Below are 20,035 nucleotides of genomic sequence, written 5' to 3'. Positions count from 1 at the left end.
TAAATACATTTTAAAAAAAATAAATAAAATGAAAAAAAAAAAGATTTAGAGGTTCGAAACTTGAACTGACAGACAAGGGTAATGAAACCTAGTCTTCAGGAGAAAAAAGATCGATAAAAAACGAGAGGGAGAGTAGAAAAGTTAGCTTTGCTTAAAATTTTGGATCCGTAAACTGGGGTTTTTAGTTCGGACGACGATCGCAAATAAATACATAAGCCGATAAAAAAAGCATAATTTATGATGTGAAAGGAAAATTGCAATTTCATCCAGGGTCCGGGTCCGCCCTTGTTAATTTTTTAGCTCTTTGTCCCTTTACACCAAATTAGCAATCACCTCCATCGAGGAGTAATTCCACCCGAGAAAGGATGTAAAATTCCGAAATAATTTATGAACACCCAGCAGCGCGGCGGCAGTAAATTCCCTCGATTCCCTCCTCCGAAAAGTAGGAAGCTTTATTGTTTTTGGATGAAGTTCATAATAGGACGGGAGGGCCTTTGAAAGTTTCGACATGACCTCGCAAAGGACGTTTATCATCTGGACAATCGTGACATATGATATCGTTACTCAAATCCGCGGCGGGTCAGGGCTGCTCGCTGGTCCCTGAAGATTAATTTTACTTGAAATACACCGTCGGATGCTTGAAAAAGTTTCCGGTGCGTTTAGGGCCGAATGAACGTTTTATAGGTCATTGATTCCTCATAAATCTGCAATTTTTCTCTTTGCCAAGGGACCAACTGTGATGCGATTTGCGAACAGAGACCAAGTTCTTCTTCATAAGCCAATAAACCAACAGAAGAAGAGGAAGAGACTTGGTAATTTTTATCAAATGTTGAGAGGAGGTCCAGAAATATGATTCTCATAAACCTGTAAATTTTTTCTTCGCCAAGGGATCAACTGTGATGCGATTTGCGAAAAGACTTGGTTATTTTTATAAAATATCAGGAGGTTCAAAAATTTGATTCCTAGTCGAAATTCTCGTCATTTCGATGTCCGTCGTTCCGTCAACGGGAGAGAATATTTCTTTCTAGAGATTGGTAATTTTTATCAAATGTTCAGCAGGTTCAGAAATATGATCCTCAAAATCTGTAATTTTTTTCTTCGCCAAGAGAGAAACTGTTGCGATTTGCGAAAAGAGACTTGGTAATTTTCATCAAATGTTCAGAAGGTCCAAAAATATGATTTCGAGTTAAAATTCTCGTCACTTAGGTTTTGCAGGAAGGAACTAACAATAAGCCACATCAACTATTCCCAAATCTAACTGGGCAATTTAAGTTTCTACAAGAGAACATTTGTACGCACTTATTGAAAATTTGTCAGAATTTGCTTTGTATTTTGCAGAACATTCACTGAAATTTGCACAAAAAACCGCACAACCGTTTTTATGTAAAAAATCGGATTGCCCAATTAAATTTGGCAATGGCTGATGTGGCTTGGTTCTTTTCTGCTTGACGCAGTCCAATTTGTTTTACCCATTAATTAAACGTTCGCAAAAGCCCCCATGCTGAATTGTATGCATTATGGACGTATTTTTACTCAATGAAACTTTGTGCATAAGGTTTGCGTGCGGAACTTAGTTCCTTTTAGCTTAAATACGCCCAACAAAATAAACCGATTACCATTTTTGATGGCCATCGCGGATGGTCCCGTTCCTTGTTCGCTGAAGCCATGAATGTAAATGACAGTCGGGTCCCGCTCGTCCAAATTCGACTGGCTCAGGATCCCTTGATCCCCTATTCTCAACAACTGAGGATTGACCGCATTTTTTCTAAGATAAAACATAAATTATTCTTGCTTTATTAGATGCTCTTTACAATATGAATAAATACAGTATATCATAATAAATATATCCTCATACATTGCGCACAGTGGAATGAGCGTAAGGTAGAAGTCGGACTTGAGATATTTTACTGAATCTACGAATTTTGATGTTTATGCAGCTCAATAATATACATTGAAGAGTACTTTTTGATCAAATTTAACGAGAAAATCAATGATATTATTCTAAAACTTCTACGCTTCGTCTTAACGAAGCTATTAGCTTTCAAAGTCTCTTTATCTCATCCGACATTAAGTTTTTAACAGAAGAAAATATACGCCCAGTATCGTAAAATATGTACTATAAAATAAATCAGCACCTCATCCGATATTTTTTTCCTAAAATTTTGGATAGATTTCCTTTTGCGTCGCTCGGTTCAATTCGTCGCTATCCAGAAGGAAGAACTTACCTTCATTTCAACTTACAAAATTTCTAATACTCCTATAGTTGCTTAATATGCTGGAGCGCCTACAATTTCGTATGATACTGTGCAACACTTCTGTTGTGAAATAGTTGCTTGAGGCGCCGCGCCGTGGCGTGCGGGCGGCTAGCGCGCATTGGCGCCTACAAACCTAAGGGGATACTTCAAGCATTGAGCGATGCGTGAAGTATTTCCTTAGGTTTGTGGGCGCCTGTGCGCGTTTCGTACCGGCAGCAAGCCGCTCCGCTCTGCGTTAGGCTCTGATATTTAAACTCCTGCTAAAAAATGTCGAAAATTTTGAACTGAAAATTTCACCCATATTTCCCTTGGTTACACGTGAAAATTGGCAACATTTTACAAAAATCACTCAGTTATTCTCCTTAAAAAAAAATTGATTTGGCTGAGTCAATTTTTCAACTTTGAAATAGAGTTAGGTACTTTCGTCCAAAAACGACAATTTGAGCCAATGACTATCCAGTTTTTGCCTAAATACTGTCTTCTGTAAGCTCTCATGGAGTTCAACTTTAATTTTTCAGAAGAAATCTCAACATTTTAAATAATATGCTTACCTTGTGTACAAATTGAACGTTATATCCTCGTCATCATTTACCGGGCAACACCCAAAACAATACCCTTTTGGAATTACACGCACGCTGAACGGGTTATTTTCGAAACCTAAAAAAATAACGAGTTTTAGTACTCAGTATTGGTTCTTCCAAAAAGTTTTCAATTTCTGTATGCTTTGTAAACATTATGAATTCAGACTGCGGGGCTTTCTAACGGAAATTTTTGAGGAAGCAAAGTTAATGTTAAGATGTTATGTAGGTTACGCGCATTGCTCTTTTGCCTTCAATTTTCAAAAAAGGCTAGTTATCATCCTACGCCCAACATAATATCTACTCGATTATTTTATGTGTCTCGCAATGTTATCAAATCTTTCTAGCAGTAAATTAGAACCCGACAATTTGTATGTCAGTCCTGATTTCTTATCTCTGATTAATCATAAATAATTGCTATGAAAATAATAAATGCCGTACTCATATTCATGGTCGTTCTTTGAACTATCTGATTTCTTTGCACCGACCACTTATTGCTTACACTGTTATTTAGAAAAGTTGCAACTGGACTGCATTTAGCAATTTGGAACTATAAATTCTGGCTTATATATCTGAAAAAACACTTATGTGCATGGGGAAACTAATGGCACACTATCATGATTGACATTTTTACGGAAGTTCTTTCGCACAAAGAGAAAAAATACGGGAAGTTTTCAGAAAATGAAACTCCGATATTCACATAACCTGGTAATCGACAAAAGGTGTTGCTACGATTGCGCATGTTGTCCTTCATTGTGAAAGAGCCCTGGCTGCCTCTGCTTCTTTAACTATTAACAGTGAAATTTTCTTTAGATTTTCGTCTTATTTTCTTGACAAGTATTAAATCGGTCATTCTTAAAAAGACTGTCGAAAAGCACCAGTAATGAAAATGAAAGTAGAACAGTAAAAAGGCAATCGATCCGTTTTAATCTTAAGTTCATAATAATGTGAATAATCGATTAAATGCTTCAGTATTTTAGAAGTGTGATAGATGGAACGGCTCCAATTGAAGTTTTTTCGAAAATTTTCTCGGAATTTTATTTCGACGCTTGAGTCGTTCGAGAACGACCAATTCAATTGTTATTATTAAACCACTGGATTCACGTTAAATGAGACGAACAACGAGGTTTTGAATTTCCTTTCTGTCGAGCATTTTTCAATTTACGTACATCCATAAATGTCGCTCCCACATCACATTCTGGTGTTCTGCCATACCCAAAAGCCTCTTGTGCCTATCTTCCCAAAGGTTATCGGGCAACTGACAACGCAACATCTCATATCAGCGCCCAAAAATTTATTTTAAAAAATTCGCATCAATAGAAAAATAAATTTTATCGGAAAGCCCGCAGCATCGCAAACCGATATACGTGTTTTTCAGTTTCACCATCGATGTCCGCAGAAAAACGTCACTGTTACAAACTTAGAGCAGATTGAAAAAAAAAAAAAAAAAAAAAAAAAAAAAAAAAAAAAATTCATTCCCAAAGATTATTGGGCAACTAAAAACGCGCGCAGCTTCTCTTCGTCCGCGCCCCCAAAATTTTTTTAAAAATTCGCATCAATTTCAAAAATAAATTTTATCGGAAAGCCCGCAGCATCGCAAACCGATATACGTGTTTTTTTTTCAGTTTCACCATCGATATCCACAGAATAACGCCACTGTTACAAACATGTTCCCATCTTCCCGAAGGTTACCGGGCAACTGACAACGCAACATCTCTTCGTCAGCACAGCACTCAAACAAAAATGTAAAAAGTTCACGCCAATTTAAGAAATAAATTTTATCGGAAAGCCTGCAGCATCGCAAACCGATTTACGCGTTTTTTTCAGTTTCACCATCGATATCCGCAGAAAAACGTCACTGTTACATACTCAGTGTAGGTTGGGGAAAAAAAAAAATATATATATATATCCAACTTCATTCCCAAACATTATTGGGCAACTGGAAACGCAACATCTCTTCGTCAGCGCCAAAAAAAAAAAAAAAAAAATAAAAATTCACATCAATTTAAAAAATAAATTGAACAGAAAGCATGCAGCATCGCAAACCGATATATGCGTTTGTTTCAGTTTCACCATCGATATCCGCCGAAACACATCACTGTTACAAACTCCGAACGGGTTGGGAGAAAAAAAACACCGGCACTCACGAAGACCCACCTGAAAAATAGAGATAGGTGGAGCACAGCATGAGGCCGGAGAATACCATGAGTGAGGAAACACATTTGAAACCGCGGACTTGACACGACCGGGGAATAACACCTTTCACGTCACCGGGAGTGAGAAATGGTGCACTTTTCACGCGAAAATCGCTCGGGAAAACGAAAATCGCTCGGGAAAACGCGAGCCCGTCTGAGGCGGCCGCGTCACGGAGGCGCGAAGAAGCCCGGAGCTGCGAGACGCTGCGCTGGCCGGGCTTCGAGTCATCTCGCCCGGGGCGACGACTCCCGAAAGAGTAAATAAATAAAGAGGAATAATAGTGATAACATAATAACCGCCGCCGAAACAATAATCCCGGTCGTGTGAACGTTTTTTTCCTTCTTCTTTTTTTTCGGGAGCAATCGGTCCGACGAGGAAGAGGTCCGTTGCGAGCGGCGCATGCGTCGTGGCGTTGCCGTTTCTGACGGTTTTTTTATTTTATTGAAGATTTTGCTATGATAGGACACCAGCAACGATACGAAGATTGAGGACCGTATTCATACACGGAGAAAAAAACCTCGTGCGTGGGACCTGAAGTTTAGGTCATATGGATCTCTGAAGTTTTCGGGTTGAGCATCTGGACACTTCAGGTCTAGCTGTCGAGGTTCGGATCAAACATCTGAAACTTCAGTTCTTACATCTGAAGTACTTCAGATGTGAGAACCGAAGTTTTTCGGATGTGAAAACCGAAGTACTTCAGATGTAAGAACTGAAGTTCCAGATGTGTGATCCAAACCTCAGCAGCTGGACCTAAAGTGTTCAGATGCTCAATCCGAAAACTTTAGAGATCCATATGACCTAAACTTTGGGTCCCACGCACGAAGTTTTTTTTCTCAGTGTAGTCGCTCTTTAATCAGATTCTTTCCCTAGGATGTTTTATCTAATTAGGTATTTCATTTTAGTCTTCATCTTTTTCCATCTTCGTTCTTCCATTAATCTTGAATCCTACCCCAGAATTTCATCGTCAAACCCCTTATTTTGAAACTCACTCCTCAGAATCATGAAATGTTGGTTCATTCCTGCTAAGAGTAATCTGGACTACATGTTGCAATGAGGTACCAAAATTTTTGTTTCATTTTTGAAACAACGTATACGTACTATTAGTCTCTCTACGTAGATCCGTGCTTTTAGGGCGGAGGGGGGGGAGAGGGATACTGATGATACACGGAGAAAAAAAACCTCGTGCGTGGGACCCGAATTTAAAATCATATGGATCTCTGAAGTTTTCGGATTGAGCATCTAAACACTTTAGGTCTAGCTGTCGAGGTTCGAATCACACATCTGAAACTTCAGTTCTTACATCTGAAGTACTTCAGATATGAGAACCGAAGTTTTTCGGTTGTGAGAACCGAAGTTTTTCGGATGTGAAAACCGAAGTTTTTCGGATGTGAAAACAGAAGTAGTTTAGGTGTAAGAACTGAAGTTCCAGATGTGTGATTCAAACCTCAGCAGCTGGACCTAAAGTGTTCAGATGCTCAATCCGAAAACTTCAGAGATCCTTATGACTTAAACTGCGGGTCCCACGCACGAAGTTTTTTTCTCCGTGTTTGTATAAAATTGCGATTCCGGTATCTCTCCTCCCTTAAACCTTTCCCTTTGAACTTTAAATAGGAGAAAAAAAGGGAAAGGTGCTGTTACGGATGGGTCAGAAACTTTGGTTCCTTGTTATCGCAAAAAGATGCTCATTTTCTCCATCCATCCGGATATAGCACACGTGATGATGAGTGCGGCAACGAGGTGCGAAGGTAAGAAGTCACGATGCCCGCGGTCAAGATCGCCATCGGACCAGAACAAGACGGTGATTGGTGCTGAGTGCCCCCCGGGGTTGGGGGGCGCGGGGTAGCAGGGACTTAATCAAGGGACGATCAAACAAAAGAGCACGGGTGGAGGCGGAAATTGAGTGACGATGCAATAATTTCCAAGTCCGTGGCACTCCTAACACGAATTTTTCCGGCGTTTTTGGGGGTGAGGGGTGTGGGAGAATCTTGACCCGATCCGAAAGACGACCAGCTGCGGAAAATGATGATTGTGACACACACCAAGTCAATTGCTCACGCTCGCGAATGATGAGCCTGAAAATCGCATTCCCGATTTTTACTTTAAGTGGTGTTATTTGGAAAATCGAAGTTAATTATTGTAGCTGTGATTTGCGATGTCGAACAGTAACGGGGCAAAATAGATGGACCCCCGGCAAAGTGTTCGTTGGAAGTGACTAAACAGTAATTTTCAAAAAATCTTGATGAAAACTGTTGAAATTTACGAAGAGGAAACCCTTTTTTGGTACACTTTATTCCAGTAAAATTTATCCTTTCGCCAGACTTGCGTAAAAAAAATCTTAATAAAAGTACCTCATATTTTCCGAGAATTTTCCAACACTCACTGGGTCCAAAATTTTTAGAGAGGGTAAAAACCAGTTTTAAAATTCGTTCCATAGCTTTTACTTAAATTTTACCTCTCATAAAGTTCATGTATTTAGAAAGCACAAAGAAGTAAATTACTTCAAGGGTGTATTTTTCGTGAATATTAATACTTTTTTGGGAGTTGTCTTTTTAAGGCTAAAGGGTTTTTTAAAAGGGTTTTCCGAGGCGAAAAACACTAGGGATATTCTGATGCATGTCCAATGTGAAGTCTTTTCCCTGCGCTATAGAGAGAACTCTGTTGTGTTTGTTTTACAAGAATGAAAATTAATTTTAAACTCTAGCTTGAAAATATTCATGGTGTTTTAAAATGTGTATACTGTTCCACTCACTGATGAAAACCCTTTTTTGGCCGAAATTGGGAAGCTTTTCATAAGAGTAGAAATTAATTTCAGACTCTAGCGCCGTAATATCCATAGCGCCCCCAAATTTGTCTTCACGCCGACGATAAATTAAAACCGAAACAAAAGCATTAACAAGTTTACGTTGCGTCAAAAATCACGCTTACAAATATGAAACAAAATTCCGGGGGACTTTCGGCGGAGAGCACTTCCAAAGTTTTACAGACGTTGTCCAAAGTTAAAAGTCCATCGCGCTGCGTTCGGAGGGAACAAAGCGTGACTTCGCGAGCAAGTTCGGTCATTAGGCATGGCTCCCTGTAAGGAGCAGTGATTCGGGGCCCAGCCCCTGAAAACGATCAAAAACCAGGAGTGGAGGGGGGCGAGTATGAGCTTTTGTCACGCAACTTTCGTGAGCACGCAATTCTCAAAGTCACACGCGGGTTAAAAAAAACGTCGGGCGGTAAACAAACAGTGGCGTGGCGTGCTCTGCGATATATCGATGGTCCGCGATTTAAACCCATGGAAAAGGATCGATAAACAGGGTAGATCCAAATAATCGATTCTTCGCCACAGCTTCAGATGGGGAAATATCGAAAATCGATAATTCTTGCCTCGCCACCGTAAACAAAGGATGCGAACAATGGGAAGCGATGAATAGCCGTGTGCCTGTCGCTGTTGTTTTAGCGGTGCCGCGCCCGACTTTTAGAAAAAGACCTCCTAACTTTCCAACTTTCATTTTTCCCGTATTTAAAAGATATCACGCACCATCTGTTCCACTATTGAATCGGTTGCTGTCAAACGGGTGTAAGTTCAAAAACTCATGAGCCGTAGCGTCCTGCGTGATCAACGGAAGCCAGGGCTCGTGAGGTTTTGGACTTAATGCATGTCCGTCTCACAGGAACCGAGTCTAGTTACATTAATCTTGTGTAATCTTGTCACGGCGAGGAATTCCGTCTTTTTTAAGCTGTGGACGTGATCGAGGTCTCTTCGGAAACTGCTGTGGAGGGTGCTTTCCTGGCCAATGCTTAGCCCGATTTTCGCAGCCGTCCCGTGGTAAAAAAAATCCTGGATCATAATTTGAACATTTGAAGACAGGGAGTTCGTTTGGATCAAATTACGAGGGGCGTTCAATAAGTAAGTATCCCCCCTCTCTAAAATCCATTAGAATGGACCAATTTTAAAAAAACTTGGGCTCAAAATCTTCCTTAGGATATTTTGAGTTCAACAAAACAAACCGCAACAAAATCGGACCATGTCCGGCCGAACGCGAGCCGTTTGAACGCGCCGAGGTGCTCGACGCTCCCGCCGAATCCGCGAGGATTTAAAGTCCGCTACAGGAGAAGAGCTTCTCTGCCAAAGCCTCAGTCGTTCATCACTGACGAAAAATCAAAGAAATTTTTGTAGAATAAGGGGCTTACCTCACTTCTCCACATAACCAGCTCGATCCAAGCAAGTCTGATACTGAGACTAAGAGAACAGCTTTTGGATGCCTCGCGCGTGGAAGTCTTTCAGCTGACCGGGGATGAAAGAGTGGACGGATTGTTTGACCTCTTCCCCTGATTCAACATTAACTCCTCCAAGTTCAGATTTCAGATACGATAATAAATGGCAAACCAGACCACCATTTATTCCCGTTCCTGAAATCTGAACTTGGAGGAGTTAATGTTGAATCAGGGGAAGAGGTCAAACAATCCGTCCACTCTTTCATCCCGGTCAGCTGAAAGACTTCCACGCGCGAGGCATCCAAAAGCTGTTCTCTTAGTCTCAGTATCAGACTTGCTTGGATCGAGCTGGTTATGTGGAGAAGTGAGGTAAGCCCCTTATTCTACAAAAATTTCTTTGATTTTTCGTCAGTGATGAACGACTGAGGCTTTGGCAGAGAAGCTCTTCTCCTGTAGCGGACTTTAAATCCTCGCGGATTCGGCGGGAGCGTCGAGCACCTCGGCGCGTTCAAACGGCTCGCGTTCGGCCGGACATGGTCCGATTTTGTTGCGGTTTGTTTTGTTGAACTCAAAATATCCTAAGGAAGATTTTGAGCCCAAGTTTTTTTAAAATTGGTCCATTCTAATGGATTTTAGAGAGGGGGGATACTTACTTATTGAACGCCCCTCGTAGATAGGACAAAACCAAGGCTTATGTTGAGGGAAAAAAATAAATACAAATCATAAGTTGTCGTGAGCTCAACTAGTCACATGTTTTTCCCTGTTAAAAAGGCAAAGTCAATGAAAAAATATTTTGAATATTAAGAAAGCGATGTCAAACTTTATCTTCGATCCGAATTGGATCTTGGAGAGGAATACAATTTCAACCGCGTCTCTCTCGGTTCGATCTTGATGTGACTAGTTTCTTTTCTCCTAAACTTGGTCTATCTAGCTTTGAGCGCTTAATTTCCACTAATGGGCGAAAAATTGTGGATCGAGCCCAGTACATTAGTAGATAAACCACAGGAAAGAGTAAAAATTTAGGAAGTTGGATAGTCCCTACTTCGTAAATTAATCAAAATTGTTGCAATGTTTTCAAGGATCGACTTTACCGAGCACATTTAGAGGGTGAAAAATTAGGTACACTTTGATTGAATTTCATTTTGCAATAAAGAAGTAGTATTTATATTTCATTTTAGAAACAAAGTACGTGCTATCAGTTTCCACATGCAGATACGTGCTTTTAGGAATAAGCCAAAAAAAATTTTCCTCATCGCAAAATGTAGTCCACTGCACTAATTATCATTAACATATAAATAAGTGTGCGTTTCATTATCATGGTTTCCTTGGATGTGTACTTACTACTTGAGACTACTAGTTCCAAAGTGTACAATGTCCATAAGAGTGGTTTGTCACAAAAGCGCAAAAAAACTGTCTTGAGCTCGCTGCGTTTTGCTGCGACCTACCTTTTTAATGCTGCTAATTTAAAACGATTTTGGCTGTTTTGGCACACAATTAAATTATTCTCCGATTCTTCTCTATTGGCTGATCAAGGATCCACTTCTATCTCAATTTCGACTAAAATGGACATTTTACGCTTTGGAACCAGTAGCCTCACTTTCTATTCGGAATACCAGGAATAATATAGCTATCAGTTATAGCAATAAAATACTCGAATAGAAAGAAAACACCCGAATAGATTCATAGGCCGACTGATATAACGTCACGCCTTCAACAACGCTCTGATACAACTATTATTGCTTCATGTCTGTGCATGTTGCATATACATAAAAATGAAGGAGCACCGGCTTTTTCATCTGCCAAAACAAGATCTGATCCACACAGACGAGAGAAAGATTGTGGTCATTGTGTTGCCTGTTCCGGTGGAAAGTTCCCGAAGCACGGCGGGCGTTAGTCACACTTCTCCACAACCGCGGAAACCAGGCCCAGTGCGGTGGCAACGCTTTGTTAAGCTGTCACCCTCGTAAGATTCGAATCGTTGATCGATACACGTAACGTAGGCCGTGGCGCTATTATGGTTCACAAAGGCGAGAACAACTTCAACGGGCTCTTTCAGCTTTGATTTGTAGTGGCGTTGCCTGATTCTCGCCTAAAAACCCTCTCTCTCGCATCATAAGTAATGCGAGGATCCAGAGTTTCCACTACACACCTGCAACCATGTTCGTGAACAGTGATAAAACGACACCGAAGTTACAAATGAGCCGAACCTTAGAGGAACTCGACGTGTCATGGTGGGAACTTTTCATGTTTGCCGATAAGACAGCCTAGCTAGCTGTCAATTAAGTAGGCCTGAAATTCGGACTCTAGAGGTTCGATAGTCGAAGTCGTAAAGAGACTCTTGAATATTTAGTTCGCGAGTTTACCTTTACCTTTGGAATGAGATTTCTGTTGGATGCAACGGTCTATGACAGGAAGGACTTTGTATCCAAACAACTCAGCCATTGGTCATTGGCCGTCATTGATACCAGAGCAAAGAGAGGAGTTATATGATATTTTTGGGACAAAAATGATTTTAAGTGGTTAACCAAACCAAAGCTATGCAGTTCGAAGTACGCGGACCAAAATACGTAGTTTCGGGGGAGGTTAATTTTTAAACTTCCGTGTTCACCGAAAAAAAATTGAAGTTAATATAACATTCTCGCTGTAAACGAAGTGTGCGAGAACTTATAAAATGTTGAATTACCCGCCACAGCAGTTAGAATTACATCTTGGCATTGCTAAAGTAACTGCTCTATCGGGCAATTCAGCATTTTATAAGCTCTCGCACACTTTTTTTTACTTTCAGAATGTTAAATCAACTTGGGTTGGGGAAAAAATAATCGAATTATATTGGACCTTTGCACCTTCTACTGCCATGAAAGTGATTTTAACTACTCGCAGTCTTATTTTCCAGGGCGTCAAAATCGCAAAATCCGATTTTTCGCTTCAACTCGGCAAGATACTTTTATCTTCTTTTCTTAATGAAGGTCACAAAAAATACTTGTAATATGATTTACTCATTAAATTTTGGAATTGTAATGCTAATGGTAATATTTTTTGTGTGTGCAGGATAAGCTACTTACCAAATTGGACGAAAATGAGCCAGAGCTTGCGACGTCTCAGGAAGATGAGGTGAGACAAGCCTTCTCATAATTATTCTCAATTAAATACACATACTGTACGGTACTTTATTTCTGACTTTTGTAAACTGTGTTTTATCCTTTTTTAATTTTTTCCTTTTAATAGTATCTAAACAGACAATCAAATTTTCTTATTACGTTTTTTGTTAATTTTGGGCCAGTTAGTTCGCTGCACACAATTTCTCTTCACGTGTAAACAAACATTGGAGCTCAGAGAAAATTATTAATCTTTACGCCGTATTTAAAAGTTGCTCCTGAAATGATTCCTGAAATGTTCGGAGATGAGACGTCTTCCAAATGAACAGTTCAATGTGTGTAAGGATTGTGCTATGCAGAAAATGTAGTACATGAATTAGTGCATATCGTACATTCTTGCAGGAACTGCATAAGTGCTTAGGCGTTTGCAGCAAGTTGGCAACACCGGATTTTGTCAATGTAAATGTATGTAAAACATTCGATGTAGCTACCTTGCCAAGAATCGATTATTTCATATGGATTTAAAAAATGAATAGTGTTGCTACTGAGCCAAAATTGACACTTATCGAGTGAAACATAGGGCAGTAAAAAATTTCCTGTTGTTATCAGGTAGAGAAGTCAAAAATTGAGATAAAACTGCAACGTCGCAAACCGATCAATCGAGACGAATCAGTCACAGTGAATACATAACTATTTATGGATGCAATCGTGAACATATTTTCAGCGATACGTATCAAAGCATCGCCATATAATGAACTGAGAGCTACCAAAGAATGAATCGCCTTCATTTAACCGGTTATACTAAAACACTTCACCGGAGTTCAAATAGTTGCGCGTGGAGATTGCTGTGCAAAGATGAAGGCGCCTCTCATCAAGAGTTTGGTTTCAGTAGACCACAGGCCAAAGTAAGATATTCGGCACCGCGACCTATGGTTCCTCATCAAAATTTCATGAGGAACACGGTGAAAACGTCAAAAATTTCCAAATCTAATTTTTTGGTGAAGAAACAGCGTTTCCTCTGTTTGTCAGTTCAAAATTCCATTCGCAAAATTTATTATGTTTTCTTCGGAAGTTCATGCATCCGTTTATGTGCAAGTGTTCAGATATATTTGTCGTGGATTTTTTTTCATAGTTTCAAAAAGTATGTATTGTCTCACCAATTTATCGATAACGTATTAGATTTGCCACTAAACCTTTTTCAGTGTTTTTAGTGGTGGACAATTTACGCAATGTAGCCTTTTTGGCAGTTTTGAAAATACGGCATTTTAGAGTTGGAAGGATTTCCTGCTCAAACATATTTTGGTCCATTTTTTCAAAATTTTACCTGTGGAATAACTGGCAGTGGCGTGGCGTGAATGATCGATTATCGATATCTCGCCATTTGATGCTGTGGTAAAGAATCGATTACTAAGGTGTTCGCTGCGAACACCCTGATAATCGATCTTTTTTCATAGGTTTGAGTGATGTATCAATCGATATATCGCAAAGCACGCCACGCCATACTGATAACTGGATTACATTTTGCAGTAAGGAACCACTATTTCTAGCCCATTTGAGAAATAACGTACATAACTTGATGGTTTCTCTATGCAGATATGTGCTTTTATGGAAGAGCCAGAGACAGTGGTTCCTTATTCCAAAATGTAATCCAACTATTCTCTCCGGAAACACGGTAGAGTAGTCCATTAAAACAGGATTCCGTGATTAGGAAAAAGGCCTCACCAGAGAGAAAATCCGGTGAAACGTCTCCTCCGTAATTAGGCGTTAACCCGCGCGAAGATAAGCCGAATCGAGTCCAACGGCTCGCGTCATTAGTAATCATCTTGTCATGAATCTCCCGAGCCTAAACATTCAACTCATCATTAGAGACTGATAAAAAGACCCGGAAGCGGCCGGGGCCGACCCTCGAAAACAAAAACCACTCCCGAGAGCGGGCCCATTGGCAGCTTTTCAAAATTACACAGGTGATAACGGCTGAAATAGAGGCGCGGGCAGGACATTTACTCCGGGAGCGCCTGCCGCGCGGGTGATACCACCCGTTTATCAGCGGTCGTTGTCATTTGCCTAACGACGCCTCGCTACTCCTGGACGCGGCTATTAGCCGAACGCAAAGGAAGGAGGAAAACACAGGACGTCGCGCCGCCGCCGCGCGGCGCGGCGGGCGGGCGTTTAGCGCTCCCGGGAAAGTTTCCCTTATCTTCCGGTCGGATAAATTAAAAATTATGGCGCTGTGTGTATATTATCAATGAGGTGCTGCCAAGCTCGAAAACCGCACCGGCCTTAGTTGCACCGCTGTTGCCAGGTCGTTCGTTCTTTCGAGACAGTGATAGTTCTCGTGAGTGCACCGAGAAAAAAACAGTTATTCTTTAAAAACACAAAGACAATTTTTGGTAAAAACACACTCACTTGAGTCGCGGCTGATGATGGGAGCTAAGGTCCCGAAACGCGTCCCGTTATTTTAAAAAAAAAATTTTACGCAAGTGAGTGTGTTTTTACCAAAAATTGTCTTTGTGTTTTGAAGGAACTTTAACTTGTGTAGGCCCCTAACGGTATTCACAGTTATTGTACCGTTACAACGGTAGTAATGTCACACGGGATTCCAGGGTAGTAGAACCGTGGATTTTGATTCTTGTAACGATGAGCACGGTGATATGACCGTGTTCACCGTAATATTACTGTTGGCACAGACATACTATTATGAGCATGATTGTGCTACTGTGCTCATCAATAATATTACCAAAATCCACGGTTCCACTACGACTACCGTGAAATCCCGTGTGACATTATTACAGTGGTAACCGTCGAATAACCGTGTTTTTTTTCTCCATGTGTGATCCGATGATTTTTTAACGTTCTTCAGCCGTGAAGTCATGGAAGAATTTTTCATACGATTTAAATTGAGGTAAATTAAGTTTAATTAAGGGGCTTGGAGGATAAGGCGCATAAGTGCAGTTTTTGAAAAAATTGAGATATTAATGATGTCCAGTAACACTAATCTCATGCATATTCTGTGAAAAATGTGCACCCAAATTCCAATTTTTCAGCATCAAATAGTCAGATTGAACTTTCTCTCCGCCATAAAGATCCGATCCGCATAATTTCGAAACTTCAAACGCACGTATTTCTTGAAATAGCAAAAGCTGCACTTATGTGCCTTGTCTTCCAAGCCCCTCCATTAATTGAACTAAAATATTTACTAACATAAAAAATGTAATTCATTGAATATACTTAACTTTAGCTCCGAAAGGCACTGGTGATGATGAAAGTGCAGGGTTGCCGGCGGTCTGAAAAACCAAAATAATCAGGGAAAGTTAGGGAACTTGCGGCGACCGGGAAACCAGGGAAAGTTAGGGAATTCGTGCGAAAAGTCAGGGAATTTCTAACACATCTACTAAACTTTAGAAGTTAGCACATACAAATTTGACTGATCTTCCAACTGCATATACCATGCATAATACCCTTTCTAGTCAGTTGGTCATTTTTAAGGCTTGATTTCTTTTAATCAGCTCCTGAATGCCCTTACTCAAAGTTTGCTCTCTGAGCAAGACAATTTTTTCCAAAGTTTAGCGAATATCAGTGTATTTAAAAAAAAAGTGGAAACTTTGTGCGAAGGTCAGAGAAAGGCAGGGAATCAGATAATCTTGGAGTCAGGGGAAAGCAAAAATATTCAGGGGAAAACCGGAGAAAGTCAGGAAATGAATATGAAGACATTATTGTAACCCTGAAGTGACAATCCAAAAAGGAAAATGAGCGTCATGGATAGATTAAGGAGGGTGTTTCTGCAATGGATGTGTTTATAAAAGCCACGTATAGCTCATTTGTGCGTTTCAGTAGATTTGCACTTCAACAACATTTACACTTACACACACATTTATGTAGATTTACACTTCGTTAGACATGTTGTGATGATATTGAGTTTTAGAAGTCAGACTAGTAAAACAGGTATCATCAAATGATGGGAAAAAAGGAAAATTGACGGTATTTTTTTTTCGAGATTTGAGGGGCTTGGAAGACAAGTGGGATGAGTGCAGTTTTTGAAAAAAGTGAGGTATTAATGATTTCAAATAAAGCTAGTCTTAATTTATAGTCTGTGAAAAATCCACAGCAAAAAAAAAAAAAAAAAAAAAAAAATTAACGCATCAAAAAATGAATTTGAACTTTCTTTCTGCCATAAAGCTCCATGAAATTTTCAAACCATAAATGCACATTTCTTGAAATAGCAAGAACTACACTTATGCGCCTTGTCCTCCAATCCCTTCATTCATCAATGTCTTGTCTTTCAACCAACATTTCAGGATTTTTGGACAGACCTGCACAGAACGGTCCTCACTATGCCTTTAGTTCCTAGAATGGTGTTGGCGAAACTTTTCATTTAGTTGTTTTTGCACACACTGAAAAAAAATTCTCGGCGTTTTTACCAAGGTCCGTTGGTACCTTTACCATCACACTTTTTTTACCAATTGTTGGTAATTTTACCAAGACAGACTGGTAAACTTACCTAAAAACCGGTATTTTTACTGTTTTTTCCAGGTAATTTCACCCTTTTCTTAGTAAATACACCGAGATTTGTTTTTCAGTGCACATGTGGAGAATACACAGAGCTGGCAACGCGGGTTGTCTGGATGGGAGTCCAGTCCTAGAGGCACCGAGGCAGAGGGTCGAAAAAAGTAATTAGCTGTAGGGATAATTAATTTCCCTGGGCTCCATTATCAGAGGGTAAATAAAAACAGAAGGCGTTACGTTATACTGGCGCAGAGACGAAAATCGGACCAGTTTCACACTGCGGATAGAACTAGCGTCAGTCAAACGGGGCGCTCCATCTCATTAAACGTTTATGCCCTTACCTCGTGACCCGATTCCAGGTGACGTCACTAACGTCTAGAGTCCCTTTATACTGAGAGTCAAGACAATGCGAATCCATTTTTGATTGGTCAACCGGATTTTAGGCCTTCACAGTGTCACAAACGGGAATAAAGATTACATTTTCACCAATTGCAAAGATTATAATCTGGAATGGACCGAGGAATTTCGGGTTCGACAAGGAACAAACGGAATGAGAGAAGGAACGGAGAAAGGAATTTAAGAATGAGCCGATCAAAGATTACGAAAAACGTTCAATTTGTGTAATCTTTATTCCCGTTTGTGACTCCATGAGGGGTGTTGTCTTGACTCTCAGTATAAAGGGACTCTACTAACGTCTCATGCGGCGCTCAGCTCGAATTTGCACCAATCGGCCCTCACGCAGTCCCTCACTGTTAAAGGCCCCGCAGTATCGTTCGGTGTTCATCATAGAGTACATAGAGTCGTAATGTAAGTGGGTGAGCTGGCGCCACTTTTAAGCATTTTCCAGGTCCCGAATTCCGAGACTCCTGTGTGACGCCGGGTCACTTTTAATTTCAATACCTGATCGATTGTTTGCGATACACGGGTACCCGGCCATCCGATGTAGAAAAAGAAGATAGGGATCACCCATAGATCACCACGTATTCCGCACCGCCATTTTGGATCGAACATGTATCGAAAAAGTGACCCGAACTCGGCGCACACCGGGCTCGGAACTCATCGAGCAGAACATGGCGCCAGCTCTCCCATTTACATTAGGACTCTATGTACTCTATGGTGTTTATGAGTGGCGAAGCGTGAATGATCGATTATCGATTTTTTCCCATTTGAAGCTAGGGTAAAAAAAAACGATTATCAGAATATTCGCAACGAACACCCTGTTTTTCAGTTTAGCAAAAATACGTCCTATTGAGACTGAGACTTGCGTTTTGTGAGCACTCTTAGGTCATAAAAAACTACCTCCGGAACCCCCAAATTTTATAGGGGTCACTTTGAAAAAGAGCAACCTCAGGAATTATAGGAGTCCTACGAGACTTTTGGATCACCTTGTAGATGCGCTAGATACAGAAAAAAGAGACCCTCCACCAGTATCTTGGCAATGGTGGAAGCTTTTACTTTCGGGACTTCAACATTTAACTGTTGACCTACCTGGACTTGGTTGATGGTAAGCAACGTATTGGCAGTTTTGTTTTGCAAACAAACCGAAGTTTGGCTCATTATGTCACTCGAAGCTCATCATCCACCACGTAGGTGGGTCAACAGTCGGAAAAAGAGTGACGATTGTTGCTTTCCTTTAATTGTCCATAAGGAAGTGTTGAATCCCCGAAAGAGAAAGCTTCCATCTGTCGCAAAAAGGCCAGTGGAGTGTCTCTTCCCTGGTAAAAATTGGCAGTGGAATCTGTGTTCCAAAATACCATAGGCCTACAGCCGACTGTAAGATTTCCAATAGCTTCTACAGCCGGCAACACAATTTCTTATAGCCTTTTATAGCCGATGGCAATTAAGCAACAGCCTGACGATAAAGTGTATGCTATCCGTTACCAATTACGGATGCTAGGACTTAGCGAGTTTGTGGACTACCGCTCTCTTTTTGGGCCGTAGTATCTTGATTTATTTTGCGAGGAAAGCTCCGTACTTTCGAAGGATGCCTGTCATTCCTAATATGTTGGAGCGCCTTCAATTTCGTACGATACTGTGCAATACCTCTGGTGTGAAATAGTTGCTTCAAGCGCCGTGGTATACTGCGGCGCAGCGCGGCGGGCGGGCAGCCAGCGCGAAACGCGCATTGGCGCCTACAAACCTAACAGGGATACTTCACGCATTGCGCAGTGCGTGAAGTATCCCTGTTAGGTTTGTAGGCGCCAGTGCGCCGCCGCTCCGCTTTGTGTTAGGCTCTAATATATATCTCGTGGAGTCAGTGTTGTTCAACTCATGACTTTGAAATGTTAGCACACTCTGTATGGATTTATTCTCATTTTAATTGATGAAAACAAATATGTAGGAAAGGAAAATATAATGTGCGTTTTGTAACTATTATGGTGATCCGTATAAACTTGCGGATTTCCAAAGCACACGAATTTCTACACAATCTCTTATAGCCTTTTTTAGCCGATGCGGTTATGCCGATAGCGGAAAAGCAAGAGCCAGGCGATAAATTGTAAAGCCCGGCGACAGGAACTATAGCCCGGCTGTTTAATTTTTTATCGCTCCGTGTAGCCCGGCCGTATGATTTTTTCCACTTTCTACAGCCAGCTATATGATTTTCTATCGCCTTCTTCAGTCGGCTATTAGAACTCCTATGGTATTTTGAAACGCAGCTCCTATCGCCAATTTTTACCAGGGTTCTCTCTGGATCACCCTGAAGATTTGTCAAATACGTCCAGATTTTCTCCGACCTGCTTAAAATGTGTTTCTTTTCCGGATTCCAGTGCGTGATCTGCGTGAACGCGAAGGCGACGATGCAGACGGCGCCGTGCGGTCACCGGGTGGTGTGCCGCAAGTGCTTCGTGAAGACGATCCAGATGGCGGTGTCGCAGCGGCTCCTGCCCCTGCGCTGCGTCATCTGCCGGGCGAAAATCCTCCGGCTCAAGCAGACCGGCCCCGGCTCCGGCTCCTCGAGCCTCATCATGCCCTCGACCTCCGGCTACTCCCTCGCCAGGCACTGGGTCCCCTCTTCCGCCTCGGACTACTCAATTTCCGCTAGCTCAGTTCCTAACTCAGATTCCTTCTACTCTGTCACCTCCGGGTCTTCCTCGCTGTCCGGTAAGTTCTCATATCAGAAGCGGATCCAGCAATTTGGCAACATGGGATTGCCTGCATTTGAACTTATGTCAAATAATCGATTCTTGTCGGAACACCAGGCCTCTCC

General features: G+C 41.1%; 2 protein-coding genes across 4 annotated transcripts in view; one reads left to right on the top strand and one right to left on the bottom strand.

Annotated features, from left to right (window-relative positions):
* Nucleotides 1-5,272, bottom strand: part of LOC109038675 (pancreatic lipase-related protein 2) — a 29,658-nt gene extending 24,386 nt beyond the window's left edge. Inside the window, exons 1-3 of the mRNA XM_019053826.2 lie at nucleotides 4,991-5,272; nucleotides 2,807-2,912; nucleotides 1,617-1,765 (exon numbers count right to left, since the gene is read on the bottom strand). Of these exons, the coding sequence (XP_018909371.2) occupies nucleotides 1,617-1,765; nucleotides 2,807-2,912; nucleotides 4,991-5,039 (304 nt within the window). The 5' untranslated portion in view covers nucleotides 5,040-5,272. The remainder of the gene's footprint in view (nucleotides 1-1,616; nucleotides 1,766-2,806; nucleotides 2,913-4,990) is intronic.
* The window catches only part of LOC140224853 (uncharacterized), a 212,929-nt gene that overhangs the window by 171,684 nt on the left and 21,210 nt on the right, over nucleotides 1-20,035 (top strand). For all 3 annotated transcript variants that reach the window (XM_072301683.1, XM_072301684.1, XM_072301685.1), the window contains exons 3-4: nucleotides 12,278-12,340; nucleotides 19,596-19,929. In XM_072301683.1, the coding sequence (XP_072157784.1) occupies nucleotides 12,278-12,340; nucleotides 19,596-19,929 (397 nt within the window). The remainder of the gene's footprint in view (nucleotides 1-12,277; nucleotides 12,341-19,595; nucleotides 19,930-20,035) is intronic.

Source organism: Bemisia tabaci, chromosome 6 (genome assembly GCF_918797505.1).
Source record: "Bemisia tabaci chromosome 6, PGI_BMITA_v3".
Taxonomy (NCBI): domain Eukaryota; kingdom Metazoa; phylum Arthropoda; class Insecta; order Hemiptera; family Aleyrodidae; genus Bemisia; species Bemisia tabaci.
Note: the sequence above shows the minus strand (reverse complement) of the source record. Positions and strands in the feature narration are given on the sequence as shown.